The 19,823-nt window shown below is 26.1% G+C and overlaps 10 protein-coding genes across 10 annotated transcripts; 4 read left to right on the forward strand and 6 right to left on the reverse strand.

Moving 5' to 3' along the window:
• Positions 1 to 142: 142 nt before the first annotated feature.
• Positions 143 to 2,590, reverse strand: T552_02089 (hypothetical protein). Its single transcript, XM_018370645.1, has 5 exons — positions 1,557 to 2,590; positions 1,272 to 1,504; positions 1,073 to 1,227; positions 332 to 1,030; positions 143 to 286 (listed from the first exon to the last, which is right to left on the reverse strand). The coding sequence occupies exons 1-5, from the start codon at positions 2,542 to 2,544 to the stop codon at positions 205 to 207; spliced, it is 2,157 nt and encodes a 718-aa protein (XP_018225530.1). The 5' UTR covers positions 2,545 to 2,590; the 3' UTR covers positions 143 to 204.
• A 719-nt stretch (positions 2,591 to 3,309) lies between these two features.
• Positions 3,310 to 4,434, forward strand: T552_02090 (ATP-dependent Clp endopeptidase, proteolytic subunit ClpP; the record flags this gene model as incomplete). The annotated part of the gene is made up of 9 exons (XM_018370646.1): positions 3,310 to 3,471; positions 3,517 to 3,551; positions 3,630 to 3,666; positions 3,725 to 3,828; positions 3,880 to 3,890; positions 3,934 to 4,114; positions 4,159 to 4,259; positions 4,300 to 4,340; positions 4,384 to 4,434. 9 exons carry the CDS (start codon positions 3,310 to 3,312, stop codon positions 4,432 to 4,434), a joined length of 723 nt encoding a protein of 240 aa, XP_018225531.1.
• Positions 4,435 to 4,467: 33 nt separating this feature from the next.
• T552_02091 (hypothetical protein) lies at positions 4,468 to 6,925 on the reverse strand. The gene is made up of 9 exons (XM_018370647.1): positions 6,613 to 6,925; positions 6,487 to 6,565; positions 5,895 to 6,438; positions 5,730 to 5,852; positions 5,553 to 5,683; positions 5,203 to 5,510; positions 4,988 to 5,156; positions 4,656 to 4,944; positions 4,468 to 4,615 (listed from the first exon to the last, which is right to left on the reverse strand). Exons 1-9 carry the CDS (start codon positions 6,877 to 6,879, stop codon positions 4,510 to 4,512), a joined length of 2,016 nt encoding a protein of 671 aa, XP_018225532.1. The 5' UTR covers positions 6,880 to 6,925; the 3' UTR covers positions 4,468 to 4,509.
• An 83-nt stretch (positions 6,926 to 7,008) lies between these two features.
• T552_02092 (hypothetical protein) lies at positions 7,009 to 8,722 on the forward strand. The gene is made up of 10 exons (XM_018370648.1): positions 7,009 to 7,229; positions 7,273 to 7,570; positions 7,614 to 7,639; positions 7,679 to 7,803; positions 7,846 to 8,044; positions 8,088 to 8,149; positions 8,190 to 8,268; positions 8,312 to 8,417; positions 8,462 to 8,476; positions 8,528 to 8,722. The coding sequence occupies exons 1-10, from the start codon at positions 7,041 to 7,043 to the stop codon at positions 8,674 to 8,676; spliced, it is 1,248 nt and encodes a 415-aa protein (XP_018225533.1). The 5' UTR covers positions 7,009 to 7,040; the 3' UTR covers positions 8,677 to 8,722.
• A 1,241-nt stretch (positions 8,723 to 9,963) lies between these two features.
• T552_02093 (hypothetical protein) lies at positions 9,964 to 12,402 on the reverse strand (the record flags this gene model as incomplete). The annotated part of the gene is made up of 7 exons (XM_018370649.1): positions 12,062 to 12,402; positions 11,890 to 12,017; positions 11,615 to 11,848; positions 11,046 to 11,574; positions 10,852 to 11,000; positions 10,317 to 10,811; positions 9,964 to 10,272 (listed from the first exon to the last, which is right to left on the reverse strand). Exons 1-7 carry the CDS (start codon positions 12,354 to 12,356, stop codon positions 9,964 to 9,966), a joined length of 2,139 nt encoding a protein of 712 aa, XP_018225534.1. The 5' UTR covers positions 12,357 to 12,402.
• Positions 12,403 to 13,661: 1,259 nt separating this feature from the next.
• On the reverse strand, positions 13,662 to 14,260 carry T552_02094 (histone H2B). The gene is made up of 3 exons (XM_018370650.1): positions 13,986 to 14,260; positions 13,789 to 13,944; positions 13,662 to 13,746 (listed from the first exon to the last, which is right to left on the reverse strand). Exons 1-3 carry the CDS (start codon positions 14,212 to 14,214, stop codon positions 13,724 to 13,726), a joined length of 408 nt encoding a protein of 135 aa, XP_018225535.1. The 5' UTR covers positions 14,215 to 14,260; the 3' UTR covers positions 13,662 to 13,723.
• A 395-nt stretch (positions 14,261 to 14,655) lies between these two features.
• T552_02095 (histone H2A) lies at positions 14,656 to 15,345 on the forward strand. Its single transcript, XM_018370651.1, has 5 exons — positions 14,656 to 14,867; positions 14,911 to 14,991; positions 15,040 to 15,140; positions 15,186 to 15,228; positions 15,283 to 15,345. The coding sequence occupies exons 1-5, from the start codon at positions 14,717 to 14,719 to the stop codon at positions 15,297 to 15,299; spliced, it is 393 nt and encodes a 130-aa protein (XP_018225536.1). The 5' UTR covers positions 14,656 to 14,716; the 3' UTR covers positions 15,300 to 15,345.
• Positions 15,346 to 15,534: 189 nt separating this feature from the next.
• T552_02096 (hypothetical protein) lies at positions 15,535 to 17,111 on the reverse strand. Its single transcript, XM_018370652.1, has 4 exons — positions 16,864 to 17,111; positions 16,395 to 16,812; positions 15,985 to 16,340; positions 15,535 to 15,941 (listed from the first exon to the last, which is right to left on the reverse strand). Exons 1-4 carry the CDS (start codon positions 17,098 to 17,100, stop codon positions 15,579 to 15,581), a joined length of 1,374 nt encoding a protein of 457 aa, XP_018225537.1. The 5' UTR covers positions 17,101 to 17,111; the 3' UTR covers positions 15,535 to 15,578.
• Positions 17,112 to 17,424: 313 nt separating this feature from the next.
• On the reverse strand, positions 17,425 to 17,643 carry T552_02097 (hypothetical protein; the record flags this gene model as incomplete). Its single annotated transcript, XM_018370653.1, has 1 exon — positions 17,425 to 17,643. The coding sequence occupies one exon, from the start codon at positions 17,641 to 17,643 to the stop codon at positions 17,425 to 17,427; it is 219 nt and encodes a 72-aa protein (XP_018225538.1).
• A 343-nt stretch (positions 17,644 to 17,986) lies between these two features.
• Positions 17,987 to 19,801, forward strand: T552_02098 (hypothetical protein). The gene is made up of 10 exons (XM_018370654.1): positions 17,987 to 18,103; positions 18,150 to 18,214; positions 18,259 to 18,330; positions 18,379 to 18,434; positions 18,479 to 18,602; positions 18,655 to 18,890; positions 18,936 to 19,328; positions 19,371 to 19,455; positions 19,499 to 19,601; positions 19,647 to 19,801. The coding sequence occupies exons 1-10, from the start codon at positions 18,033 to 18,035 to the stop codon at positions 19,753 to 19,755; spliced, it is 1,314 nt and encodes a 437-aa protein (XP_018225539.1). The 5' UTR covers positions 17,987 to 18,032; the 3' UTR covers positions 19,756 to 19,801.
• The last annotated feature ends 22 nt before the right edge of the window (positions 19,802 to 19,823 follow it).

Raw genomic sequence — 19,823 nt, forward strand, 5'->3', positions numbered from 1 at the left:
TTACGAATGTTTTAAAATAAATTTTTCAATTGAAATTGTTTTATTCAGGTTATTTACAAAAATTAGATTAGAAAGCGTAATCTATGAAAAATATTTAAATTGAGCAAGACTAGTAAATGTAGATGAGCAAAAGTATTATATGTTTTTTAATCTTAGATAAAAATCTGATGAAATTATAGTCTAAATGTTTTGAGACATTTTGTTTTATTTTCGAGAACCAAAATCTGGTGGAGGTAGTTGGTTTTTTTCTTTTTTTACTTTAAACTCTGCAAGAATAGAAATATGACTAAATGAGTAAATTATTTATTAATTTAGCTAAATTGCTACTTACTCGCTTGGAAAATGTGCATTTGGGAATCCAACTACTCCATCTAAATATTGTTTATCAACTTCTTGAAGAAGTCCTGTAACTTCAAGAGAATTTGTTGTATGCCAAATGTAGTCTATTACACCAGAAAATCCAGGAGTGTAGTTCGTAAATGGGAGTTCGCCTATAATGTTATAGGAGCTTTTTAATTGGAAAGAATGTGATCTTCCATCTGTAGTATATGTACCATACTTACTATCCATAAAATCACTATGATTTTCAAGAATATGACCTCGAGAAAGAAAATCATATACACCACTACCAGGAATTGAATTAAAGTCTCCGCAAATAACCATTGGTATTTTAGTTCCTGATGAATATGTAGGTCGATTTTCATTCCAGTTAAAATCAAAAGTATCATCTAATATTTTGGATGGTCTTTTTCGAACTGGTATTTTTGCATAGTTTTCAGCCATTTCAGTAAGCTCATCCATGAGCATTGTTGCTTGTATAACTTTAACATCTCGAAATTTTGGATCCCAACAAAAATGTGTATTTGCAATTATTAGACGATAACCTGCATTTCGATGTTCAAGTAATGATACGACACAAATATTATCTTTGGTCATAACACGATTATACATATCATGAGTAAGTTTATGTCCATCTCGACGTAAAGGTGCTTGGTTAAATTCGATTAATTGCTTTTCTAATAAATCGAATCTAAGATTATTAGTTTCTGATAAAAAAATATCAAAAATGTACATGTTTGTTTTGAAAAAAGTAGCACAACCATCAACTACTCTACGTTCTGCGTCATTCATAGTTTTTGCACGTGATTTAGGCCAAAATATTCCTTTATAACCTTTAATAGAGAGCTTAGGAGAAAAATATTCTTCAAAATTATCAACATCTACTTCCTAATAACGATTTAGAGACGTTAATCATAATAAAATATATATACTTGAAGACAAACTATATCTGCGTTATATGATAATACTTCATGTAATATAAGTTCTTTGCGATAATCCCATGATAATGCCCAAGATGGTGTATATCCATACATTATAACAGTTGCACATCTATCGCATAATATATTGTAGTTAAATACAGTAAAAGTCTCATTTTCGAGAGATGAATTTTCCGATTTCTTTCCCGGAAATGTGATCCATTCTCTTTCTGGAGGAGGAAGAGGAACTAATAACTATTAAATACATATATATATATATATATATATCAAGATATAAACCTGAACAACTATCCCTTAAATAATAAATTAAAGACTTAGTACCATCTTTTGCCAATAAACTTTTAAAAGCATCAGGCAATGGATTTCCTTCTAGTCCAAGAGTTTCAAGTTGATAAAGAGTACCAAATTCTGGTGGTATATTAGTTATTTGGTTGTCAAAAAATAAAAGCTCTTTAAGGTTTGTAAGCATGCCAATTTCTGGGGGTAAGTTAGTCAAATTATTTCCGGAAACATCAAGCTGAGTAAGAAGTCTAAGACGCCCAATGTCAGAGGGAATCCTAAGTAGTTTATTGTGGTTAATATAAAGAGAAGTTAAAAACGTATAACGAAATAATTCCTGACCAATGTTACGTAGCCCCATTCCACCCATATCCAAATTAGTCCAATCCTGTCTTTTTATTTTCCCTCCATTATCTCTCTGAACATCTTGTTTTTCCACTGGAGGGCCATCTTTCCTATGTATTCCATCTGTAGATGCTTTATTAAGATTATTTGGATCTGTAATTGCAGAATTTGAAGATACATCGTGAGTAGTTGCTACTGCCGTTCTAGCATGATGATGAGGTGAGCTTGATTGTCTAGATATTTTTGCATAAGATAATTGTTGTTGCCAATGTGGACTGTTTGCAGATGATGCGTCGAAAGTAAGTGAATTATTATTAGTAGTGATATTAATAGGATTTCTCGAGGTAAAAGTATGCTGGCTGTTCAAACCATTTGTAGAGTTCAAGTGCTCCTGTGTCTGCTGGAATTTTGAAATATTTATTTGGGTGGAATAACGTTGAGTAGAACTGTATAAATCGTGATGAGCAGAATTAGTGAGATTATATGATAAATTAGATGTGTGTGAAGGAGTTGAGGGATAACTTTGTGAAGATGCTTCATTTTTCGAGGGCGATTCATGAGTATGTCTAGGTTGGAAAAGTCGTTGAGGTAATGAACTATATTGTTGGTAGTTGTTAATCACATTTGATCCATTTTCAGCCATGATAATGTTTAAATCTAGTTATAAGGATATGTATTTCAAAGCTGTTTTCTTGAATATCTCCTTGTATAATAAAGCTAGATCGGAGGTCTTGGCATATGGATAAGTTCTTTTAAATTTTTTGATAGCTGTAAAACAATTATTTTGAATAAAAGGATTAGCTGATACGGGTATTTTCGGATTTTCTTTTTGCTTTAGATAGTCTGATATATGAAATATATAAATTACTTTAAAATATCTTTTTCTAGTGTTTTTTTTCCTAATTATTTGATTTGTATTCTCGTTTTAACTTTCAAGTTTTTATTTTTAGATATATTATAACCCTAACTCTTATAAATTAAAAAATATATTTTAGAATATATTCAGAATTATTTTTTATATATGATGGTAATAATGCAATTATATTGTTATATTTATTGAAAAAAATATTATTATTTGATGTATCAGTTTTAAAATGTGAACAAATCTTTATTTTTTGATATGTTAGATTTTTAATATATTTTTATAAATATTATTTTTATTTTAAAAAAAAAGAATAATCATTTGGCGTGTTTTATTAATGTTTTTGTTTATTCTCTAAAATAAAATAAATGTGTTAAATTAAAATATTTAATATACTAAATTTTTATTAACTTTTTAAAATATTTTCATATGAATTTTTTGTTTTACATATATATATATATTAATCTTATAAATATTTTAATTTTAAAAATATTTAATATTTGAATAATTTAATAATTATCATTTAATCGCTGAAAATCTAAAGAAATGATCACAAGAAATAGATTATGGAATACGAAATTATCCCAATTATATTTAACTTATTTCAAGAAAAGAGAGTTTTTTGAATATACAAATAATAAATGTTTTTTAAATTTTCAAAATAGATTATTTTCTCATATTCCTGTACCATATGTTATTGAACAAACCGTATGTTAAAAATGATTAATGCATCGTGTTGATTTTTACCATTAGGGGAGATTTGTTAATACTTTTGACATTTTTAGCAGGTATTTTTTTCTAAATTTTTATATTTAATATATATATGCTTGTGTGTGTGTGTGTGTCTATGATTTTGACTTTTATAGATTATTAAGAGAAAGGATAGTATGTCTTAATGGAGTAGTATGTATTATTTAGTTTTCAAAAAAAAAAAAAAAACAGTTATCTTATATTCATATAGATAAATGATGGAGTTTCTGCTGTAGTTGTTGCTCAATTACTTTTTTTAGAGGCAGAAAATCCTGAAAAACCTATTTCTCTTTACATTAATTCTTCTGGAGGAAAGTATAATTGAAATTACAAATAAATTTTTTTATTTATTGATAAAATAGGAAGTGTAACTGCTGGTTTGTAATAATTGATCATTAAAAAAAATTAATTATTTTTTAGGCCTTGCTCTTTACGATACTATGCAATATATTCGATCACCTGTTTCTACATTATGTATTGGTCAAGCATCATCAATGGCATCTCTTTTATTGGCAGGAGGTGCTCCTGGGCAAAGATATGCATTACCTCATGCAAGTATTATGATTCATCAGCCGAGTGGTGGTGTATCTGGGCAAGCTAGGTTTGCATATGTTATATTCTTATGGTTATTGATAAAAGAATTAGTGATATAGCAATTCATGCACGTGAAATTTTGAAAGTTAGAGAGCGTTTAAATTTTATTTATCAAAAACATTTAACTAGAATTAAAGACTTAGGCGATATAGGTAAATTTTTCAGATAATTTATTATTATTGATTGCTTTAGAAAAAATAATGGAAAGAGATTATTTTCTAACTCCACAAGAGGTATGTTATTTGGAAATCGGACTTAAAAAATAATTTTTATAAGGCACTTGAGCTAGGTATTATTGATGAGATTTTAGTTAAACGTAACAAATAACCATTCAAAAATACATAAATGTTTTAAATGTTATGTGATTTATAAATTTCTTTTGTTATATATTAAAATATAATATTATGTGACACCACTAACTGAAAGTGCTAAACATAAGTTTCTTCTTGTAAATTGGACTTTGTAAACAGGTGTTTTGCATGTATATAGGGCAGCCATGTGATCCGGTCTAAAATATATTAATAAACGCTTTTACAATAATTACTTACGTTTTAATGTTTTCTTTTTTTTCTTTTGCTGTCAACATAGATGTTTTAGTTATTGTATTATTTGCTGTTTCTAGATTATATCCCTCTGATATTTCTGATATGTTTTCGTTATTAGACGCATCGCGTTTTACATCCCATATTCTTACTGTGCAATCTGATCCTCCGCTAACAAGTACTGAACTTTCTTTTGAAAATGATAATGAATAAATAGATTTTCGTGTATGTCCTTTCATACTCTTCAATTGCTTGCCTAAACCGATATCGTAAATGTTTATAAGTCCATCATCTCCTTAAATAATATTAGTTGTTGATAATATTATAAAAAAAAAAACCTGCAGTTGCAAGTAATTTTCCATCTGGTGATATTGTTACACAATTTATAGGACCAGAATGACCTGTAAATACCCTTACTGCACTTCCTTTTTGGACGTCCCATAATCTACTGGTCTTATCGCTAGAGCCTGTTGCAACATATGCTGAATTGGGATGAAATGAAACACACTGTATGATATTAGATTTCTTTATAATTGAAGTGTATATAATTTACATCTACATCACTAAGATGTCCTGCAAAAATCCTAAGAGGATACATATGTTCATAGCTCCATAAACGTGCAGTTTGATCGTGAGATGCTGTAGCAAAATAGTGTCCAAATGGACCTATTGCAATATCCCATATCGGTTGATTGTGTCCTTTATACGCTACAAGACATGTATTTGTATCTAAAGACCATAGGCGGCAAGAACGATCTTCTGAACATGACAAAATAAATCTATTGTCATTGCTAAATGCAATGCCATAAACAGGACCTGAATGACCAATGAAACGTCGACTATGAGATTTTTGATATAATACTAAAATTATTTAAAATTTTTTAAGTAGCTTTATAAATATACCTGAATCGTTAGGTGTTGTAGAATCTGATGTAACTGTTTTATTTACAGATGTATTCCAAACTCTGATATAGCTTTCAGAAAATCCACATGCTATTAATGATGCATTTTCAGAAATATCTGTACAGTTAAGACTAGAATTGTTTGTATGTATGTAATTAAATAATATATAATTTTTACCTATCATGAGTATTATGAAAAGTATACATGCAAACACTGGGTAATGATGCTTGTGGGCCTAAAATAAGACGTTTTCTTAAATCTTTAATTACTTCGATTTCTTTTTCAACATCTATACCTTTACTATAAAATATATAGGAAAACTAGTAAAAATAATCAACTTACAATGTAGGTAAGGGAATAGAATTCTTCATAGGAGAGTCTTCTGATATTTCTTTTTTGTTTTTAAATTCTTCGAGAAATGACTTTTTGCATTTTTCATTAGTTTTTTCAATTTCATTGTCAAGGCTTGCAAGTTCCATTTCTATATCGTTTTTTAGATCTGTATCCAATGGCATTTCGCCTAGTTTAACTGGTTGCTTATTAAAGTTATCAAAATGATATACATCATATCCTGAAATTCCTTCATCATTCGTAACTATACTATTTATAAATTGGTCGGGTCTTCCTGTAACAATTTTTGTTTCAATATGTTGATTCAACAGTCTCATTATAATTGCACCTCCATTAGATTCGTTTTCAAAAAGGAAGTGTAGCATTAAATCAAAAGCAGTTCTCCACATGGTTATTCTATATTTGTTTTGGCGATAAAGTTTTACAAGTTCATTTTCTTCAATATGCTCAGGTAATGTAATAGAAGATATTTGACGGATATCATGGCCATGAAGAACTTCATGTTCAGATGAATATGTGTTAAAAAATTGTTTTGCTAAATAAAAATATTATACAAAATGTAAAAATTTTTATGCACTATTACCTGAGTTTATCTGGTTCTTAGAAATTAAATCAAGATATGAATGAATAAATATAGGAAATAGAACACGTCTTAGTTCAGGCTATATAGATATATCAGATTATTTAACATGTCATCTTAAATAAAAACCCTATATAATTCCAATGAACTATCAATCCAATCTCTCAATAACATATATGATTGAAAATATGTGTCTGCATTACCATTAAGCCAGTCTAGTGAATTCTTAGCTGAATTCAATGCCTCTGGCCCTCTTGCAGACTCCAGTCTTAGTATAGCCTCTGTCCTAGAGTATCCATGCTGAGAGAGCCAATTTATTACAAGACGATTCATATCTTCAATTGTTATTGTTCTTCCCATATTTTGCTGAGTGATATTTGGGACGACTGGTGGCATTTCAGATGCAATATCTGTTTCTATAGTATTTCTATAAGCTTAAATGTGGAATAATCCTAATAAATTTAAAAATTTTAGAAATTAGCTGTTTCGTTTTTTTTATAATATAGTTTTTTAAGTAGATTTAATATTTCGATAAGTTTTTGTATTTTTACTTTAAGATGGATTCTGATGATGTTTCTCAAAAACGATCACAAAGAAAAAACTTATTATCTCTTTCTGATTATATTGGAGATGACGATCTAGAGTTTTCAATTTTAACATTTTTTGGTGTATTTGATTCTATTTCTAATGTTCCCATAAAAACATTAGGTAATTTGAATCGTCATGTTCGTAGAAAAAGAGATGAAGTACTTTCTTTCATTTTTCTTGGATACATTTACATGATTTTAGTTTAGAGAGAATAAAGTTAGGCCTTTACAAAAAAAAGTTGACAAAGAATTGGAGAAAATAAAAGGACGTGTGACCGATAAAGTTGATAAATTACAAAAAAAATGGGTAGATGGGAGTATGATTAGGACAAGGGACAAAGTTGCATTTGTTCTCGGTGTCGGAAATGTATTTTTTTCTGCTTTATTAATAGGAATGTCTCCTCAGCATCTTCATGTTTGGTATTCGGTTCAAATTTTATATTTTATGCCTTTAAGATATATTACATATCATCGTAAAGGGATGCATTATTTTATTGCTGGTTAGAAATTATTTTGTTATTGATTATTTGTTTATTATTTTAGATTTATGTTATTGGGTTAACATGATGGTAACTTTCATTTTTTTTTTTTCTTTTGTTAATATTAAGTTACTTGTCTATCTTTGGATCTTTCCTTCCTCAAAATTTCTTTTTGTTTCTACTTATTTCCTTTCTTTTGGGTCTTTATCTTGGGCAATTATTGCTTGGAAAAATTCACTTGTTTTTCATTCTATGTAGTTACTTTAAGGTTTTTCTTTTTTAATAATGAAAAATAGGGATAAGGTTACAAGCTTATTTATTCATATATTTCCTCCGACTGTTTTGCATACAATTATTCATATTGTTCCTACAGATTATACTTATAAAAGGTTTCCTGTACTGGAAGAATTGACACATATTGATATATTTCCTGCGTTTATAGCGACTTCTATTACCTATTTTATTTGGCAGGCTTTATATTATATTTTTATTCAAGTATTTAGCTTTATATAATATCGTTTATGTTAAATTTTATTAGGTTAGAAGACGAGAAAAAATATCTGCTGGAAGACCTACATCTTTTACATGGCTTTTAAAAAGGTTTAAAATAATGATATATGATTTGTTTTTACCAATTTAGTTATTCAAATACATGGATAGGAAGGCTTATCTTGAAACTTCCTGAACCTACTCGTCCCTTTGCTTTCATGGCAATACAAGTGAATATTTAAAAAAATATTATACTTATATTTAATTGATTAGTATATATATACTTTAATAACTATGACACCTTGTCCTTGGTGGTATTCTCATAAGAAGTTTTCAACAATATTTCTTTCATCTTTATTTGCATGGAGTGTTTGGAATGGTTTATTTATTAATATTTTTATAATTGCTAATATTTTATAATAGGTGCATCTTACTATGGTAAGTTTGGATACTTTGTTTTATAATTTTTCTGTGATAATTTTAAAATAGTTGATGTGTTTGGCCGACGTTTTCAGAAAGAGCTTGAAGAACTTCGAAGGGAAGTTAGTACTTATGAAAATTTTAATGTTTTATATCCATCAAAAGTTGATTTAATGGTTTCTGATGATTCATTTTTAAACTCTTCTAAAGATAAATAACCATAATAAATTGTATATATATATTGTGTATTTAAAGTATGATATAAACAATATTATTAAAACAAATTATTTATATAAGATAATATGAATTGCCTTATAATTATTTCGAATGATACTTAAATTGCTAATATTATCTAGAAAATTATGTTGTCATTTTTGATAACGATATGTTGAACGTTTAGATAACTGTTTTAAAAAATATGATTGATTAAAAATATATATACTTTAAAAGTTATTATGTTAATTGAAAAAAAAAAAATGTATATATAAATAAAGATATATATGTATTGTGTTAATATAATTTAAATTACTAGGTTATAATATTATATTTTATAATTATTTTTTGTTTATAGATAGTAAATAGAATTGCTAAATTTTTAAATAATATATATATTAATATCATTATTTAAATAATTTTTGTATAATTACAATCTATAATATATTTTTTTTTAAAAAATATAAATGACTAAAAATGCATTTAAATATTACATATACTAATTTGTTAAAAAAAAATAGCTGACATTTTTTTTATTGTTTATGATTAATTAATTTATGTTTATCATATTATAATTTGCAAAACAGTTAATTTATATTGTAATCAAATTTAATAACAATTGAATATATATGAACTTTATATTAATATTTATCAATAAATATGTACTTTTATTAGTAAGTATAAAAAGCTAATATCTACTAAATATTAATTTATAAAAAAAAATCACATATTATTATTAGAATATAACATATTTATATTGTATATTTTAAATTATTATTACATATTTTTTTATAGTTTCAAATAATTATAATTAAAAAAATGTTCAAAATATTATATTATTTATTTTATAAATATATAAGTTTTTTTTTATTCATTCAATAAATTAATATAAATATTATTAAAATATAACATATATATGTTATATATGTTATATATGTTATATTATTATAATATATTTTTTTATAGTTTCAAATAATTATAATTAAAAAAATATTCAAAATATTACATTATTTTTATAAATATTGAAGTTTTTTATTCTTTTAATAAATTATTATAAATATTATTATAAATTTAACTTAAATAAAAATTTAACATAAATCAAATGATTAAACTCATATATTTAATATTTCTTAAAGTATTTATCAATGTAATATATCAATAAACAGTATTTACATAATTGAAATCACAATAAAATTTATAATTCAGAATGAGATATTTTTGTACGACTAGTCAAAAAGATATTGTTTGTAAAATAACTAAATAGATCAAGACATAAGCCTAAAGTATAATATTTATACATGAGGAGATCTTTTCCTATGACGACTAGGTGAACGTCGACGAGACCTTGAACGATTCAATGACTCAGAAGTCTGCAATTTGGAACGATTTAATGAACGTGACCGTGGCCTTGAATAATTATCATGAGGAGATCTTTTTCTATGACGACTAGGTGAACGACGACGAGACCTTGAACGATTCAATGATTCAGAAGTATCAATGGAACATGATCTAGATAAAGATCCAGATGAATATGATGTAGTATAGGAAGTTGCACTTGAAGATGATGATTTAGAAAGGCTTTGTTCTTCTATAACAGTATTCTAATGAAATTAGAGTTAATACTATATTATCAAAACTTTACCACCTTCATAGTTTCCAAATGCTCACGCAATGAAACAGTTATTAATCCTAATCCTATAGAAGTAAAATAATTTATCGCAAATCTAGTATTTTTTGGAATATCACGAGGAAACATATTACAGAGAGACTCCTGTAAAAGTGGATCTTTCAAACGTTCATCTAATTCACGTATGCCAAGAACTCCCATCAACTCTTGAAATAAAATTTTAACAAAAATTCTAGAACTACTAGTCGTTTCATCTTCATTCAAATGAATACAACGCATAACATGCCAACTTATAGCATCAGATGATAAAAGATGACCGAAAAAAGTAGCAATATTACGAAGTCTATTTGTTTCATAACGATGTATAATATCATAATAATTTAAAAATGTTTGTTCAAAATTTTCAGTCCAAAAACGATTTATTTTGCAAAATCGTTCACCAATTAAACCGTAAAACCGAGAATAAGTTCTTTCTTGACTACAACATTCAATAATCATATTGCACATTTCAATCTAAAATCTTCAGTACATTATATTAAAAATAGAACTATACCTCTTGTCCCTCTACAATGTTTATTTTCATAAGTTTATGAGCACATTCTTCAAAATTAACACTAGACATAATAGTAAGATATATAGTTCGCCGGAGATTAATCAATGCTTGATTTGTTTCATCTTTTATAGATATTTTATCATCGCCTGCTTTTAAAACATTAAAGAAATATTTTATAGAAAAAAAATCATTACATTGTTCAACACTTTCAGATGAGCTCTCACTATCCTGAGATTCATCATCACTATCTTCACCTAATATTTCATCTTTAATCTTTTTATATTGATATTCATTTTCTTGCCATTGTGGATCATATTTAAATATACCTAAACCTTCTTGAACATCTAATTCATCATTTAAACTCAACATATGAGTAATTTGATCACCGTCTTCAACTAAATCGAGACCTTCAGGAATAATAGGATTATCCTTATATTTATCTCTTCTAACTTGAAAAAGGACTTCTATCATATACTGAACTCTCTTCTCAATTGCACCTTCATGTAAAATAGCTCGAAATCTTTCAAAAACAGCATTACTTCCTCTAGGAGAAACATCTGCTAAAAATGCACCAACTTCTCTCATAAAACCCACTGCAACTTCAACTGCATCGTTTGAAGGTCTTTCTAAAAGCAATGCTAGTATTTCAAGAGCAACCAATTCTTGAGCAACTTGATGATTAATCAAATGAGCAATAAATGTAGTAGAAGACAAACAAAAAAACTATAAATATTAACTAAGTATTTACATAACAATTTTAAACCTTATCATTTCTTTTGTAAGCTTTTCGAAATTGAACAATTAAACGAGTAAGAAGTAATTCACCAATTAAAGGTAGTTTTGTATTAATTACAGCAGTTAACGATGAATATATTGGTGTAAATGGCAAAGATACTGCCTGAGCTTTCATGATAGATCGACAATAAAGACCACGACCACGAATAAGATTTTCACCAAATAATTCAATAACAATATTTTTAATATTTAAAGTATTAACCTATTATTGTCAAATAAACTAAATTTTAAAAACCAATATACTTTATTAATAAGGCCATTGATACTTTTTTTAAGTGCCTCCCAATAAATACGCTGGTATTCTTTACTCTCTTTATCAGTAAACTGAGATTGCAATGCTTTTAATCGAGCAGGAGGAACATAAATACCGCCTAAACTTTATTTAGAATATAAAAATAACTATTTTAAAAACCACCTGCACGAGTATTCATTAAACGCTCAAACTCTGCTTTTGGGTCGAACGCTAATTTTGATTCAGGCTCAGTGAAATTAGTATCCGTAATTCCTTCATTCATTTGATATTTCTTATCACGCTTGCCATTTGGATCATCTTCATAAACATTACTAAATGATGATGTCCATGGAGCAGAAATTCTTTTTTTTAAATTAGGAGAAAAATCTCGAGATGACTTTCTTTTGCTTTGAGACTGAATAAATGTGTCAGTATCCAGATTTACATCATTCTCAATATCATTTTCAACATCATTCATGTCCCTTATATATTTTGTAAATATTCTAATAATGCTATATGGCAAAACTTGATATTTTTATCTGGAGTTTTTTTTCGTAGACGATCTTTTAAATTAAAAGCTAAAATTATTTCGTAATAATTATTTTATATATTCAGTACAAGATATATAAAATAATATATATGTTTTTAATTATTTTTTATGTCTAATTACACTAAATTAAAAGAATAAGGATATTACTTATACGTAATAACATAATTATGATATTTTTTATGTAATAGATTTAATCATAAAAACATTATCATATATTTTATATATTTTTTAATATTATTAAAATATAATAATTATATGTATATATATATTTCAATTATAGATATATATGAATATTATAGACTTTTTAAAATTATATTAATTATTATACTATTAAATATTTTATATTAATAACAAATAAACGAATTGCTAATAAAATATTAAAAATTATATAAAAGATAAATTAGGTTATATTTTAAACATATGTTTTTCTCTTAATTATTATATAATACAATTTCAACAAAAATATCATTATATACAATATTTAGTTTTATTTTCATGTTCAAATAAAATACTAAAAAGCATATTTATAATAAAAATTCATAAATGTATTTTTTTAGTATTTTAATTACAAAATTTTATATATTAGCATAAATTAATCATAAAATCAAAATTTCATGACCTTTTTCTTTGAAATACAAAATATTTTTAACCTACAAAAATAATTATTTGTCTTTCAAATATAAATATAACAAAAAATATTTAATCATGAAATAATGGATTAAAAAAATAGTTTATCATTCATACATAATCATTTAATTTTAGTAAATAACAATTTATTATTTAATTATAAAATCCATTTTAAAACACAAAATAAAAACAGACTTGAAAATAATTAAGATATTTCTATATCATACATATTATTATCAAATAAAACACGTAAAATTTAATAATAGCATAATCAAAATATTAATCCTAAGATAAAAACTTAATTTAATAGAAAAACATATAATCTTAAGTTTTATCAAAATAACTATAATATATATACATTCTAAAGTATTCATTGAAATATGTAATATAAACACGAAACTAACGAACAAAAAAAACCACAATATATATAACAAAACCACCTGCATCGAACATTTATTTACTCTAATTTTAAACAAATATATAATTAGAAAGAATAAAATTAAAGCAATTTTACAAATTAACATACAATAAGCCAAAAACGGAAATATAATTCATATTTAAGAGGAAACGTATTATTACAAAAATAATATCAACACGTTAAATATCATAATCCAACCTTAAAAAGTCCGTAAGATAACCAATGAAGACCAATTCATGCAAATATATTTCTACTTGCTAGATGATGAATATTCTAATAAAATTTAATATATAAAAACAAAACATATCCAATTACTTGTTACAGCCTTTGTTCCTTCAGATACAGCATGTTTCGCAAGTTCACCCGGAAGTATCAAACGAACGGATGTCTGAATTTCACGTGAAGAAATAGTAGATTTTTTATTGTAAGTAGCAAGTTTAGATGCCTCAAAAGCAATACGTTCAAAAATATCTAAAAAGTCAGAAATACTAACAAAACTCCTTCAAAATCACCATTTACAAAGCTATTAAGAATTGACATTGCTCTATTTGATATACCCGTATCAGGATGAACTTGTTTTAAAACCTTATAAATATAAGAAGAATAAGTCTCTTTTCGACCCTTTAAACGTTTCTTTCTATCAGAATGCGACTTATCCGAAACATTTTTTCTTTCCAAAGGTACTTTCCCTGAAAAACTTTTACCAGCAACAGGCTTCTTTTCAGCAGGCTTCTGAGGCATATCAAAAAAATCCTGACTTATACTTTTTGAATTTAAGTTTAAATATTTATTAAACTCTGAAAATATGCACTCAATAGATCTTTATATTCCCTAACGCATCAAAAACTACATCAGAAAAATACACCTAACCCGTAAAAGAATTCTTGATTTTACCGAGAAATAATAAAAAACAAAAATAATATAGATATAAAATAAATATATAGAATAGATATTTTTAAATAATTATATAATTAATAAAAAATATCATATATATAAAAAATAAACAAAATATTTTAGAAATTAATACACTATATTATACTTTTTTTTTTTTTTTTTTTCACAGCGTTGCTATAGTAAATTTAAGGAATGTAAACACGTCAACTTTTTCAATCGACTAATAATTTTATTGATGCGGAATTTACTATAATTACGGGACAATAAACTCGTATTATTACCATTCTATAATCGCAAAACAAAGAATAAAAAAAACACGTATTAACAACTATCTGAAACTATTACAAAAATGTCTTCTGGAGGAAAAGGAGGAAAAGCAGCAGCTAACAAATCTGGGCAATCTCGATCATCAAAAGCAGGACTTACATTTCCTGTTGGTCGCGTGCACAGATTATTGAGAAAGGGTAACTATGCGCAAAGAGTTGGAGCGGGTGCACCTGGTATTCACATTGCTTATTTATTTCTATCTTTAACATTATAAAGTATATCTTGCAGCTGTTCTAGAGTATCTTGCAGCTGAGATTCTTGAATTAGCAGGAAATGCTGCACGAGATAACAAAAAAAGTAGTGATTTTGATTGTTGCATATCATTGTTAATATTTTTTCTTATAGCTCGTATTATTCCTCGTCATTTACAGCTTGCTATTAGAAATGATGAAGAATTGAATAAATTGCTTGGACATGTTACTATTGCTCAGGGCGGGGTTTTACCGGTAATTTTTAACCTATTATTGAGTACTTTTTAACAAGCATTTTAGAATATTCATTCTAATCTACTTCCTGCTAAATCTAAAAAAATGGGTAAGAACAATACCAGTGTTTATGGAATCATAGAAATCGTTAATCATTATCTAGCGTCTCAAGAGCTTTAATAGTATGTTTTATATACATTAAGATTTATACACATGATTATTGAGGAACATATTTTTCTTCATGTGTTATGATTGTTTTGTATATAATCATATTAACTTAGTGAGCGGATTAATATTTTCACCTTAATATATTGCTTTTTAAGGATTTAGGAATTATGTATTTGTTTTCCTGTGTGTTCTATGATATCAAATAAATTAAATTATAACAAATTAGTATCTCTATTAGCATAGAACAAATTAAATATCGTATTTTTGAGTATTAAATTTAATCATGAATGTTTAATCAGAGAAATCGTATGCATTTATTGTCACAGAGTTCAAATTTACTTGTTTATTTCCAGTATAAGCGCGAGAATTGCAAATATGTTTGCCTGTTAATTTCACAGTATTGTTACAGATATGTTTACCATTTTCAATTTTAACAGATCGTAATTTAGAATTTCCATTTTTTTTTTCTAATGTTAAAAATGTTTTATCCTTTTCCAAAGAATCACAAGAGTAATTTGAGCTTACAAGCCACCATTTTCCTGGCGGGCGCCTCTTCCTCTTCAACTTTTCTTCAGAAATATAACCCCCAAAGATAGAAAGATTTTTTAATTCATTCTCAGTCAAAGAAAAAGGAGCTCTTTTTGTTAAAGGTTTCTAAAATATATTAATATCCATGATTTTCAAACAAGTCAAATACATTAAATGCCTTTCCATTTGATTTTTTTTTACCTTTTCTACGATATATTTCTTTTGACTTGTTATCTTTACCATTACCAGAAATATCTTCTGGAGACAAATCATTACAGGAAGAAAGAGTTGAACATTTAGGCTCGTTTGTAATACATGAGCCTTGTAGATTGATATCAGTTTTAAATAAACCAGAGAAAGGTACTTTAAAATCATTTTTTACCAGAGGATTTTGTTCATATAGAATTCCTTTAGTTGAAGAATATTTAATTTTATCCATTTTTGAAACATCAGAAAATGATTCAGTATTACAGATATTTTTAATATTTTTTTCAGAGTCTTCAAGATTTATGTATTTTGTTTTTACTATAATATTGTTATTAAAAATGATTCTAAAAACATGTAATATTACAAAATCACCTTTTTTTAACGCAGGAAGATAACTAGGTCTTTTTAAAGTTTTTAAATGATCATTATATTTCTGGATATTAAAATTTTGCATATTTTGAGGTATACTGTTTAAATCATTTTTTCCCAATAAATTACAAGAATTATCACATTTTTTAAACTTTGAAGAAAAATCAGAACTTCCAAAACACGTTTTAACAGATCCAGTACTTTGTGTTATTTGTTTTTGTTGTATTATATGACAAGAGTTTTGAACAATCTTTTCAGATATACCTAATGAAAAAGTGGCCGTTTTCAAAACACTAGATGATTCAGATTCACCACAAGGAAGAGCATTTGATAATTTAAAATATGCAGCATTTACTAATTTAGGCATTGGACTACTCGCATAAAGTTTATCAAATCTATCAGAAACAATTTGCCCAGTAACCTATAATTAATATAAACTTACTAAATCACGTATAAATAAAGAAATATTTACAAAAGATCCTGTAGAAACCCTTAAATTATCAATTTTATCAGTTGAAGAAACATCCGTCAAATTAGATAATTTCCAATTGTGTTGAACAATAGAAAAATCGGAAGTTTTATCAGATATTTGAAGACATTGTGTAGATATATTTGAATATCTAGAGTTCAAAGGCTTCACAAACCTAGGCACACATGTTTGAAATATTCTATCTTTTTCAAAAAGAGAGCTAGAATTGAGATACGGCATCAATATTGTTTATCGTAATTAAAAAGTTTTAAATATAAAATTTAATATAAAATTTGATATATAATATTTATATACTATAAAAAACAATGAATACATTATATAATCATTCAAAAACAAACATATGAATATACGTTTTTTTTCTAAAAAAGCAAATACCACATCAACATTCAAATTTAAATTATATTAATAGTAATAAAACCAACATATTATCGTTAATGATTAAATACATGTGCAGAAGGAAGAATATTTCGTTCCCATTTTGAACCACCTGGAGACGTAGGAACTAAAACGTTTTAGTTTGTCATATTAATATAAAAACAAAAACTAGCCAATATAAGGATCTGGATGTTTATATTTTTTCAAAATTTCTTCAGTTTCATCAAAAATAGCCAAAAGAAGACGTGGATCATGAATATTTTTATTAGATTCAAAACGAGATCTAATTTTTAATGCCTCTAATCTCCAAACATCTCTTCTAACACACCAGTCAAGAGATAACTTTAAAGAACGTCTATAAAGAGAAAGCGCTCGAGACCTATACATTTAAAAAAATGACAATTCCATAAACCTCTAGAAATATTAAATGTGTAAACCTTATAATTTAATATATTATCATAGAAAAATATTTCGATATCTAGAATTCAACTTTATATTTTAAAAAAATATTTGAAAAAATAAATTTAACTTTACTGTAGTACGAAAATACAAAAAAAAAGTACAGGTTAATCTAATAACAAACATTATGTATATTATCCAAATTTAACAACTATATATTTTATACGACATATGTATATAAAATTTTAACTCAATCGTAAAAACCGAAATAAATATCAAAACATCTAAATAATTTGTATCTAATGTAAAGTTTTCTATCAAAAAGTATTTAGTATAAAAAAAGTTTGCAAGCTATTCTACTAGATAAATTTACGAAAATGCCAAAATTATATAACTTTTATAAATTTTCTACAGCTAACAATATTTTTAAAATCTTATGCATTAAAAAGTAAAATTTAAAACTTTTTTAATATATCATTTTTAATTTGATTAAGTTTTTCAAATAATATCCAATGTACCCCACACAGAATTTGGAAATTGTATGGGATTCAAACATATGGTAGACCTTTTGTAAAATTTTAATATAATCTCATAGAATTATAGCAACCAAAACTGTCCAGGTACCTCAAATGGCAGAATCAATAACAGAAGGAACATTAAAACAATGGAATAAAAGTAATCTAAAAAAATTAAGCTCTTTAGAAATATTTAACTTTTTATTAGAAATTGGGGATTTTGTAAAGCAAGATGAAGAAATTGCAACAATAGAAACAGACAAAGTATGACCATATAGGGATAGTTAAGAATAGCTATATTTTTTTAGATTGATGTTTCAATTAATGCACCTGTTTCAGGAATTTTAAAAGAAACCTTAAAACATGAAGAGGATATTGTACAAACAGGCCAAGACATCTGTATTATTGAATTAAGTAATGAACCACCAAAAAGTAAGTTATATAACTTAAAATTTCATATCAATGCTACTACTTATTTTTATAGATACGGTAGATTCTAAACTTTTTGAAAACACAAAAAGTAAAGAAATTATTGAAGAATCAAAATCATCTCAATCAAATAAAAGCAATATTTCTTCGGAAATTGATTCTAAAAGGAATATAACAAATAAAAGAAAAAACGAAACAGAAAATCTTAGTCAAACTATACCTATTTCTGAAAATTCTAAAATTGATTTATCTAATGTATCTAAAGTATTTAGCAATAGACAAGAATATTCAGTGAGTATATTATAATATGTAATATTTTTTTAAACATTTATAAAGGTAAAAATGAATCGAATGAGGTTACGTATTGCTTCTCGATTAAAAGAATCTCAAAATGCCACAGCTTTTTTAACAACTTTTAATGAAGTTGACATGTCAAGTGTGATTGAGATGAGGTCTCTCTACAAAGAAGAGATTCTTAAAAAAACAGGGATAAAATTAGGATTTATGAGTGCTTTTGTCAAGGCATCTGTTGCTGCATTAAAAGAAATTCCTGTCATAAATTCATCCATAACTGGGCCAAATGGAGGAGATACAATCATTTATCGAAACTATGTAGATATTAGCGTAGCTGTAGCTACTCCCAAAGGATTAGTTACACCTGTAATTCGTAATGCGGAGACTTTAAATTTTCTTGAAATTGAGAAAACAATATCAGAATTGTCTTCAAAGGTTCATTTTCTATTTTTTCAGACATAACATTTAAATATGTAGGCTCGTAACAACAAGCTTGCTTTAGAAGATATGACGGGGGGAACTTTTACAATATCTAATGGAGGGGTTTTCGGATCAATGCTAAGTAATACTTTTTTTGGAAAAAATAAAACACTAATATAATATAGGTACACCTATTATAAATCTTCCACAGACAGCTATTCTAGGTCTACATGCTATTAAAGATAGACCTGTAGTAGTAAATGGTCAAATAGTTATTCGCCCTATAATGTAGGATTATTTTTAAGTAATTTCATTACTTATTCAAATAATTAGGTATCTTGCTTTAACATATGATCATCGTATTGTAGATGGACGTGAATCTGTTACATTTTTGCATCTAATTAAGGAATTTATAGAAGATCCTAGAAGACTTTTACTATAAAGTAATATGTAAAATAGTATACATAAACCATAAATTATAACCTATTAATCTTATGATCATATATTATT

Source organism: Pneumocystis carinii (genome assembly GCF_001477545.1).
Source record: "Pneumocystis carinii B80 chromosome Unknown supercont1.9, whole genome shotgun sequence".
Classification (NCBI taxonomy): domain Eukaryota; kingdom Fungi; phylum Ascomycota; class Pneumocystomycetes; order Pneumocystales; family Pneumocystaceae; genus Pneumocystis; species Pneumocystis carinii.

Excerpts from the sequence above, each read along its gene's own strand:
- T552_02096 (XM_018370652.1), bottom strand. The coding sequence starts at position 17,100 with ATGCCGTATCTCAATTCTAGCTCTCTTTTTGAAAAAGATAGAATATTT. Across the intron at positions 16,341-16,394 it reads TCTTCCTGCGTTAAAAAAAG|TAAAAACAAAATACATAAAT; the intron begins GTGATTTTGTAA and ends ACAATATTATAG. Across the intron at positions 15,942-15,984 it reads CAAATGGAAAGGCATTTAAT|AAACCTTTAACAAAAAGAGC; the intron begins GTATTTGACTTG and ends AATATATTTTAG.
- T552_02092 (XM_018370648.1), top strand. The coding sequence starts at position 7,041 with ATGGATTCTGATGATGTTTCTCAAAAACGATCACAAAGAAAAAACTTA. Across the intron at positions 7,640-7,678 it reads GTTATTGGGTTAACATGATG|TTACTTGTCTATCTTTGGAT; the intron begins GTAACTTTCATT and ends GTTAATATTAAG. Across the intron at positions 8,045-8,087 it reads TATATTATATTTTTATTCAA|GTTAGAAGACGAGAAAAAAT; the intron begins GTATTTAGCTTT and ends AAATTTTATTAG.
- T552_02091 (XM_018370647.1), bottom strand. The coding sequence starts at position 6,879 with ATGCCACCAGTCGTCCCAAATATCACTCAGCAAAATATGGGAAGAACA. Across the intron at positions 5,684-5,729 it reads TTTCATAATACTCATGATAG|TCTTAACTGTACAGATATTT; the intron begins GTAAAAATTATA and ends AAACAATTCTAG. Across the intron at positions 5,157-5,202 it reads GACATCTTAGTGATGTAGAT|TGTGTTTCATTTCATCCCAA; the intron begins GTAAATTATATA and ends AATATCATACAG.
- T552_02094 (XM_018370650.1), bottom strand. The coding sequence starts at position 14,214 with ATGCCTCAGAAGCCTGCTGAAAAGAAGCCTGTTGCTGGTAAAAGTTTT. Across the intron at positions 13,945-13,985 it reads TCTTAATAGCTTTGTAAATG|ATATTTTTGAACGTATTGCT; the intron begins GTGATTTTGAAG and ends CTGACTTTTTAG. Across the intron at positions 13,747-13,788 it reads AGGAACAAAGGCTGTAACAA|AATATTCATCATCTAGCAAG; the intron begins GTAATTGGATAT and ends AAATTTTATTAG.
- T552_02095 (XM_018370651.1), top strand. The coding sequence starts at position 14,717 with ATGTCTTCTGGAGGAAAAGGAGGAAAAGCAGCAGCTAACAAATCTGGG. Across the intron at positions 14,992-15,039 it reads TGCACGAGATAACAAAAAAA|CTCGTATTATTCCTCGTCAT; the intron begins GTAGTGATTTTG and ends TTTTTCTTATAG. Across the intron at positions 15,141-15,185 it reads CTCAGGGCGGGGTTTTACCG|AATATTCATTCTAATCTACT; the intron begins GTAATTTTTAAC and ends CAAGCATTTTAG.
- T552_02089 (XM_018370645.1), bottom strand. The coding sequence starts at position 2,544 with ATGGCTGAAAATGGATCAAATGTGATTAACAACTACCAACAATATAGT. Across the intron at positions 1,505-1,556 it reads TTTAAGGGATAGTTGTTCAG|TTCCTCTTCCTCCTCCAGAA; the intron begins GTTTATATCTTG and ends AATAGTTATTAG. Across the intron at positions 1,228-1,271 it reads CAGATATAGTTTGTCTTCAA|GAAGTAGATGTTGATAATTT; the intron begins GTATATATATTT and ends AATCGTTATTAG.
- T552_02098 (XM_018370654.1), top strand. The coding sequence starts at position 18,033 with ATGCCAAAATTATATAACTTTTATAAATTTTCTACAGCTAACAATATT. Across the intron at positions 18,104-18,149 it reads AAAATCTTATGCATTAAAAA|TTTTTCAAATAATATCCAAT; the intron begins GTAAAATTTAAA and ends AATTTGATTAAG. Across the intron at positions 19,456-19,498 it reads GGTTTTCGGATCAATGCTAA|GTACACCTATTATAAATCTT; the intron begins GTAATACTTTTT and ends AATATAATATAG.